This window comes from Asparagus officinalis, chromosome 10, assembly GCF_001876935.1.
Source record: "Asparagus officinalis chromosome 10, Aspof.V1, whole genome shotgun sequence".
Classification (NCBI taxonomy): Eukaryota; Viridiplantae; Streptophyta; class Magnoliopsida; order Asparagales; family Asparagaceae; genus Asparagus; species Asparagus officinalis.
The window spans coordinates 29,920,750-29,930,067 of NC_033803.1; the positions used below are offsets into that span (position 1 = coordinate 29,920,750).

General features: G+C 40.7%; 2 protein-coding genes across 2 annotated transcripts; both read left to right on the forward strand.

Annotated features, from left to right (window-relative positions):
• Window positions 1,145-2,299, forward strand: LOC109826590 (pentatricopeptide repeat-containing protein At5g66520-like). The gene has a single exon (XM_020393616.1). The coding sequence runs from the start codon at window positions 1,145-1,147 to the stop codon at window positions 2,297-2,299; it is 1,155 nt and encodes a 384-aa protein (XP_020249205.1).
• LOC109826591 (pentatricopeptide repeat-containing protein At5g66520-like) lies at window positions 7,163-8,317 on the forward strand. Its single transcript, XM_020393617.1, has one exon. It carries the CDS (start codon window positions 7,163-7,165, stop codon window positions 8,315-8,317), a length of 1,155 nt encoding a protein of 384 aa, XP_020249206.1.

Below are 9,318 nucleotides of genomic sequence, written 5' to 3' on the forward strand. Positions count from 1 at the left end.
CACTTTTCTCGACCTATAACTACCCCTCCATGTTAGCACATGTTCTACTTCTGGTATGCCATCACGTGGACTCACAAAAGATGTTAAAAACTGTCAGCAAATCACATAGGAGATTACCCTGCTATTTGCGCGTCACCATACCCTGCCGCGCATACGCGCGTCACACTTCACCGTCGCGCATACGCGCGTCACACTTCGCCGTCGTGCATACGCGCGTTCGCTGCCGCGCCTATGCGCGTCACCATAGGCTGCCGCGCTAATGTGCATCATCATCTGTTGTTATGTTAACACGCGTCAGTGTATTTTGTCACGAGCATGCACATTGTTCTTTTCTTAGTCTTGAGCTTTATTTGGATGTCTATAAGAATTTTTTTATGCCTACATCATTCTTGAGCTTGCAAGGAAATCTCATACGCTTCTCCCTTCATCCGCAAATTTCAAATAGCACGTGCGAGCCACGTGCATAAGTTGTCATATCAATTCAAATCACGGATGCCATCGTACATCATCACTGCTCAAACCCTAAAAAGATGAGAGCACTGCTCCCGACCATTAACTCCTGCCAAAATTCAAGCTCAAAACTCCTCCAACCCTTCAACTTCTCTACTTCATCCAACATCAAAACCCTCAAACAAACCCACGCCAACCTAATCCGAACCCAAGGAATCCACAACCCTCTCCTCATCAACAAGCTCATCACCGACATTGCCACCTCTCACCCCTCAAATTTCCCCTACGCTCGCTCCGTCTTCTCCTAAATCCAAACCCAGCCCAATACTTTCACTTGGAACTCCTTAATCTGAGGCTACGCTCACAGCCAAAACCCAACAGAAGCCATTGCCCTCTTTCGGCTCATGCCCTGTACAACTACACTTACCCTTTTTCCCTCAAAGCCTCCGCCTCTCTCCCGGACCCATGTGTCGGCCTCTCGCTTCATGAGTCCCTCATCCGTCGAGGTTTCGAGGATTTTGATGAATATATTCAAACTTCGCTCATTAACTTCCTATGCCTCTTGCGGGTCTATAGATATTGCATCAAGCTGTTCGATAAATGTCCTGTGAGAGATGTTACTACTTGGAATGCACTTAATAAGGGGTATATCGAATGCGAGAGGTATAATGATGCGATTCGAGTGTTTAGGGTAATGCAGGATCGATCGAAGGTTAAGAATGATGAAATCACGATGTTGGTTGTTGTATCGGCTTGTGCACATCTTGGGGTGTTGGAGGTGGGGAGATGGATACATGCTTATATTGATAGGAATCGTATGAGGACGAGCTTAAACTTGGAGATTGTGTTGGTAAATATGTATGTAAAATGTGGGGATGTTGAGATTTCGAGCTTGTTGTTTCGGGGAATGAAGGAGAAGGATGTTAGGGTTTGGAGCGTGATGATCAGCGGGCTCGCCATTCATGGGCTTGGAAAAGAGGCATTGGGGCTATTCTATGAGATGGAATCAATTGGAATCAATCCCGATTTTGTTACTCTCACTGCCGTTTTAAGCGCTTGCAGCCATTCGGGCTTGGTTAATGAGGGACTCAAACTGCTCGATCGGATGCAAATAGATTATCTTGTTGAGCCAACAATAGAGCATTATGATTGCATTGTGGATCTTTTGGGAAGGGCGGGGAGATTAAAAGAAGCCCTAGGTTTGATTCAGAGAATCCCTCTGAAGCCCAATGTGGCTCTCTGGGGCGCTCTTTTGGTCGCTTGCAGGGTTCATAAGGATGTTGATATGGGAGAAAAAGTTGCAAAGGAAATGTTTGAATTAGATCCTCATCATGCTGGAGCTCATGTGTTCTTGTCGAATGTATATGCTTCTTATAAAAGATGGGAGCTTGTCGAGGAGGTCAGAAACTCAATGAAGGATCAAAAGGTTAGAAAGCATCCAGGATCGAGTTTAATCGAATTGGGTGGTATCGTGCATGAATTTGTAACTGGAGACAGTTCACATCCTGATTCTCAAAAGATTTATTTGATGTTGGATGAGTTTCGAAGAATTAGGAGAATGAAAGAGCACCAGTCGTTCAGTGGACAAATGTTGTTTGATATTGAAGAGGAGGAGGATAAGGAGGCATGCCTTTCTCAACATAGTGAGAAATTGGCTGTTGCTTTTGGGTTGATTAAGACCAAACCAGGTTTTCAACTGCGCATAGTAAAAAATTTGAGGATTTGTGAAGATTGTCATTCTTTGATGAAGATGGTGTCTGAGTTCTTCAAGCATAATGTGATTGTTAGAAATAGAAGTAGATTTCATCACTTTCGGAACGGGGATTGTTCGTGTAAAGAGCATTGGTGATTGATTGAGGCATGGCGTGACCTTTTAAATCGTCCTATTTATTTATTTTCATTTAAGAGTTGAGTTGCAGTTGAACAATTGAGCTTGATTTTAAGCACAACGGATTTTTGGGGAGAGAAGTAGTTCTTGGTTTGTTTTCAGGCAACGAGGTTCAAACTTATAGTTTCCAGCACAAAATTAACTTTAGGATGCTTTTGTAAAGGCTATCCAGGAATGAAGAACTTAATCTTAATTCATGGATTTTTCATAGAACATTTAATTAGAATGGTGTTTTTTTTCTCAATCTATAAAACAAGGCTATACAAATAAAAAGCTTTCTCAAAGTCAATAGTCTTGTTAGAATTAATCCCAGCAGCCACACCAACGCAGCTCTCTCCGCCGCAGATATCGCCAATGGGGCCGCCGCCGGTGGGGTTTTTCTCCGGTGCCTCGCTCTACGTTGGCGATCTCTCCGTGGACGACGCGCAGCTTTACAATTATTTTAATCAGTTCGTGTCGGTTCGGATTCCTAGGGATCAAGTCACGAGAGATTTTTTTGGAACATAGCTTAGGGTCTCTAACATAATGGCGATTCCTCCGCCACCAGCACGTCCCTTCCCTCTCCGCAACTCATTCCGCCGCAGATGTTGCCTATGGGGCTGCTGTCGGTGGGGGTTTTCTCTAGTGCCTCGCTCTACGTCGGCGATCTCGATGTCTCCGTGGACGACGCGCAGCTTTATGGTTATGGTTATGTAAACTTCCATAATCATCAAGACGCCACTCGAGCTTTGAAGACACTGAATTTTACTACTATTATATTAGGATCATGTTCTCAAACAGAGTTCCTAGCTAGAGGAAAAATGGTCATGGTAATGTATTTATTAAAAAACTTGACCCAACCATTGACAACAAGACGTTGCACGAAACTTTTGCCTCCTTTGGCACTGTGCTTTTGTACAGTTTGAACATGAAGAATCGGCTCAAAAGGCTATATCACAGCTTAACGGCATGTTGTTTAACAATAGAAAGGTATATGTTGGGATATTGAAGAATTTTTCAAAATAGACCCATTCCCATTTTTTTTAAACCGACCCATTTTTTTTATTTACCAAAACCGACCTGATTTTGTAATTAGCAGCTTAATCACCATCCTAAACAGTCGGGGTTGCCAACCCCGACTATTTAGGAAGGTGTTAAACCCTAATTAGAAGCCTTAAACCCTAAAAATTAATGTCCTAAATAGTCGGGGTTGTTGGGATATTGAAGAATTTTTCAAAATAGACCCATTCCCATTTTTTTTAAACCGACCCATTTTTTTTATTTACCAAAACCGACCTGATTTTGTAATTAGCAGCTTAATCACCATCCTAAACAGTCGGGGTTGCCAACCCCGACTATTTAGGAAGGTGTTAAACCCTAATTAGAAGCCTTAAACCCTAAAAATTAATGTCCTAAATAGTCGGGGTTGCCAACCCTGACTGTTTAAGAAGGTAATTAAGTAGCTAATTACCAAATCGGGTCGGTTTTGGTAAATAAAAAAAAAGGGTCGGTTAAAAAAAAAAAGGGGGAATGAGTCTGTTTTGAAAAATTCTTCTGGGATATTTATTCGCCTACAGGAGAGGGATCGGGTAAATGGATCTACAAAGTTCACAAATGTGTTTGTAAAAAAAATTGTCTGAATCAGTTACAAAGGATAACTTGATCCAAATGTTTAAGGAATGTGGTCCTATCAATAGTGCTGACAGATGAAATGGGAAAATCAAGAGGATTATAGCTTCATATTAATTCTAACAAATTTATTGAAACAAGAAAATATCTAAATCATTAAGAGTACTTACCGAATTAAAATGATATCTATTGTTTGGTTTCCTCCTGTATCTCAACCGGTCAAAGTTATTATGTAGTAAGTATGCTGTAAAAAATGTATGGTTATGGCAGACTTGGCAATGGTTCATCTACCGAAGAATTCTTGAGAGTTAGAAAATTAAATCAATGGAAGTCTTCTATTTTCTAAGAATTTCCCACCCACCCTATTTTAAGGGCTAAATGTGTCTGTGGTAAGTTTATGATTACTTCTAGTCGCATGAACCTTATTCATGTGATTCTTATTACTGTGGTGGTGGTTGTTGTGATCAATCATCATAGTACCATTCTTTTGACTTACGAAAAGTTCTGGGACTTTAATTTATTTCACAAATATTTGATGGTGAGAAAATGTTACATGTTCATTTGAGTACTAAACTATAAAGGCATTCTGCATAAAATTCCATCAATTATTTTCCTAGAAAATCACCATCAAATTTCACTAAACCATCATGATTGAACGGATATTAGTTTTGGTATGCACTTATAATTTGAACATTTTCTTATTTATTTTATACTAGTATAATGCACGTGCTTTGCACGTGGATATTTTGTTGTAATTAATATTATATTATTTAATAAATTATATATAACCATTAAAAATTATTTTATTGTACTATGATTAAATTTTTTTAACTTATACTAATATTAGTACTTATAATATTATTAACATACATTTAATAGTTATTTAAATTTTTTTATTATACTATTAAACAATTATTTAGGAGTATAATTATTAAATAATAATGTAATCATTAGTTTAAGTAACACTATTGATATAATTAAACCATTTAAATTATTAAATATTTATGTCATGTACATATTTTATTACAATATCTATTAAATAATGGAAATAATTTTTAATATTATATGACATTATGTTTCTGTCGAGCCCTCTTCGTCAGTACCGATAAGCTTTGATTTAATGACCCCTTAATTAGAGAATGGTCATTTGGAGCAGAGATGTTGCTAGCAGAGTCCTTGGTAATGATCGGGTAAGAATCCTACCCGTAGTCTTTATCGGAGTTAAAGACTGATAAACCTTCTTAGAAGATAAAATCTTCCTGCATTTACGAGGCGAAGAAAATTTTGAGGATGAGGATGACAGATACTCCTCAAATTTTGCCTGATCGAACTCATATTCGATCTCTTCATTAATCATAATCTTGATCGGCTATGACGCAACAGTCTCGGTAGCGAGACCGTTGACTCCCACTGTGGTCGCCAGTTCGTTTTATTCGAAAGGTTATTTTAAAATGGAATCCATTAAAACTTCAATTGCTTACAATGAATTACACAATAAAATAAGAAAATTACAACTCTCTAGAAAATAACACAGGAATTGTTTATCAACTCCTATTTTTGTGGGGACTTTGCCTGTGCCGGAAGTGCGTTAACTCGTGGACCACCAATTCACAAGATTCTGATTGAATTGTGAAAGGCTTTGGGGATTCTCTCATTGTTTATCGAAGTTAGAATTTGAAGTAAATATCTTATCGGTGTAAGATGTTCACTCTTCCAAAGATTAAGTCAAGGCTTAAATCTATAGGAATCAACGAAAGATTCTTGGAAGTATTTTTGAGGAATTAATACTCTCTTGCTCAAAATTAGTCAAATGCCCAAGATTATTTGCTCTAATCTGCTCTCTGTCCTTGATTTCGTGTGTAAATAGGTATTTATAGGGATAGGGGTGCATAACAGTGGAAATGGAAGCAATATAACTGACCAGAAAAATTCTCTTTGGGCGCGGTAGCCATCACTGACGCGGCCTTTAGCGCGTCAGTCTCCACTGCCGCGACTGAAGAGGCAGTTTCAGCTACGTTCTGCCACATTTATAACTGTCTTCCCATGACTTTAAACTCACGAAATGCCACTTTTCTCGACCTATAACTACCCCTCCATGTTAGCACATGTTCTACTTCTGGTATGCCATCACGTGGACTCTCAAAAGATGTTAAAAACTGTCAGCAAATCACATAGGAGATTACCCTGCTATTTGCGCGTCACCATACCCTGCCGCGCATACGCGCGTCACACTTCACCGTCGCGCATACGCGCGTCACACTTCGCCGCCATGCATACGCGCGTCACCCTTCGCTGTCGCGCCTATGCGCGTCACCATAGGCTGCCGCGCTAATGCGCATCATCATCTGTTGTTATGTTAACACGCGTCTGTGTATTTTGTCACGAGCATGCACATTGTTCTTTTCTTAGTGTTGAGCTGTATTTGGATGTCTATAAGAATTTTTTTATGCCTACATCATTCTTGAGCTTGCAAGGAAATCTCATACGCTTCTCTCTTCATCCGCAAATTTCAAATAGCACGTGCGAGCCACGTGCATAAGTTGTCATATCAATTCAAATCACGGATGCCATCGTACATCATCACTGCTCAAACCCTAAAAAGATGAGAGCACTGCTCCCGACCATTAACTCCTGCCAAAATTCAAACTCAAAACTCCTCCAACCCTTCAACTTCTCTACTTCATCCAACATCAAAACCCTCAAACAAACCCACGCCAACCTAATCCGAACCCAAGGAATCCACAACCCTCTCCTCATCAACAAGCTCATCACCGACATTGCCACCTCTCACCCCTCAAATTTCCCCTACGCTCGCTCCGTCTTCTCCTAAATCCAAACCCAGCCCAATACTTTCACTTGGAACTCCTTAATCTGAGGCTACGCTCACAGCCAAAACCCAACAGAAGCCATTGCCCTCTTTCGGCTCATGCCCTGTACAACTACACTTACCCTTTTGCCCTCAAAGCCTCCGCCTCTCTCCCGGACCCATGTGTCGGCCTCTCGCTTCATGAGTCCCTCATCCGTCGAGGTTTCGAGGATTTTGATGAATATATTCAAACTTCGCTCATTAACTTCCTATACCTCTTGCGGGTCTATAGATATTGCATCAAGCTGTTCGATAAATGTCCTGTGAGAGATGTTACTACTTGGAATGCACTTAATAAGGGGTATATCGAATGCGAGAGGTATAATGATGCGATTCGAGTGTTTAGGGTAATGCAGGATCGATCGAAGGTTAAGAATGATGAAATCACGATGTTGGTTGTTGTATCGGCTTGTGCACATCTTGGGGTGTTGGAGGTGGGGAGATGGATACATGCTTATATTGATAGGAATCGTATGTGGACGAGCTTAAACTTGGAGATTGTGTTGGTAAATATGTATGTAAAATGTGGGGATATTGAGATTTCGAGCTTGTTGTTTCGGGGAATGAAGGAGAAGGATGTTAGGGTTTGGAGCGTGATGATCAGCGGGCTCGCCATTCATGGGCTTGGAAAAGAGGCATTGGGGCTATTCTATGAGATGGAATCAATTGGAATCAATCCCGATTTTGTTACTCTCACTGCCGTTTTAAGCGCTTGCAGCCATTCGGGCTTGGTTAATGAGGGACTCAAACTGCTCGATCGGATGCAAATAGATTATCTTGTTGAGCCAACAATAGAGCATTATGATTGCATTGTGGATCTTTTGGGAAGGGCGGGGAGATTAAAAGAAGCCCTAGGTTTGATTCAGAGAATCCCTCTGAAGCCCAATGTGGCTCTCTGGGGCGCTCTTTTGGTCGCTTGCAGGGTTCATAAGGATGTTGATATGGGAGAAAAAGTTGCAAAGGAAATGTTTGAATTAGATCCTCATCATGCTGGAGCTCATGTGTTCTTGTCGAATGTATATGCTTCTTATAAAAGATGGGAGCTTGTCGAGGAGGTCAGAAACTCAATGAAGGATCAAAAGGTTAGAAAGCATCCAGGATCGAGTTTAATCGAATTGGGTGGTATCGTGCATGAATTTGTAACTGGAGACAGTTCACATCCTGATTCTCAAAAGATTTATTTGATGTTGGACGAGTTTCGAAGAATTAGGAGAATGAAAGAGCACCAGTCGTTCAGTGGACAAATGTTGTTTGATATTGAAGAGGAGGAGGATAAGGAGGCATGCCTTTCTCAACATAGTGAGAAATTGGCTGTTGCTTTTGGGTTGATTAAGACCAAACCAGGTTTTCAACTGCGCATAGTAAAAAATTTGAGGATTTGTGAAGATTGTCATTCTTTGATGAAGATGGTGTCTGAGTTCTTCAAGCATAATGTGATTGTTAGAAATAGAAGTAGATTTCATCACTTTCGGAACGGGGATTGTTCGTGTAAAGAGCATTGGTGATTGATTGAGGCATGGCGTGACCTTTTAAATCGTCCTATTTATTTATTTTCATTTAAGAGTTGAGTTGCAGTTGAACAATTGAGCTTGATTTTAAGCACAACGGATTTTTGGGGAGAGAAGTAGTTCTTGGTTTGTTTTCAGGCAACGAGGTTCAAACTTATAGTTTCCAGCACAAAATTAACTTTAGGATGCTTTTGTAAAGGCTATCCAGGAATGAAGAACTTAATCTTAATTCATGGATTTTTCATAGAACATTTAATTAGAATGGTGTTTTTTTTCTCAATCTATAAAACAAGGCTATACAAATAAAAAGCTTTCTCAAAGTCAATAGTCTTGTTAGAATTAATCCCAGCAGCCACACCAACGCAGCTCTCTCCGCCGCAGATATCGCCAATGGGGCCGCCGCCGGTGGGGTTTTTCTCCGGTGCCTCGCTCTACGTTGGCGATCTCTCCGTGGACGACGCGCAGCTTTACAATTATTTTAATCAGTTCGTGCCGGTCGTGTCGGTTCGGATTCCTAGGGATCAAGTCACGAGAAATTTTTTTGGAACATAGCTTCGGGTCTCTAACATAATGGCGATTCCTCCGCCACCAGCACGTCCCTTCCCTCTCCGCAACTCATTCCGCCGCAGATGTTGCCTATGGGGCTGCTGTCGGTGGGGGTTTTCTCTAGTGCCTCGCTCTACGTCGGCGATCTCGATGTCTCCGTGGACGACGCGCAGCTTTATGGTTATGGTTATGTAAACTTCCATAATCATCAAGACGCCACTCGAGCTTTGAAGACACTGAATTTTACTACTATTATATTAGGATCATGTTCTCAAACAGAGTTCCTAGCTAGAGGAAAAATGGTCATGGTAATGTATTTATTAAAAAACTTGACCCAACCATTGACAACAAGACGTTGCACGAAACTTTTGCCTCCTTTGGCACTGTGCTTTTGTACAGTTTGAACATGAAGAATCGGCTCAAAAGGCTATATCACAGCTTAACGGCATGTT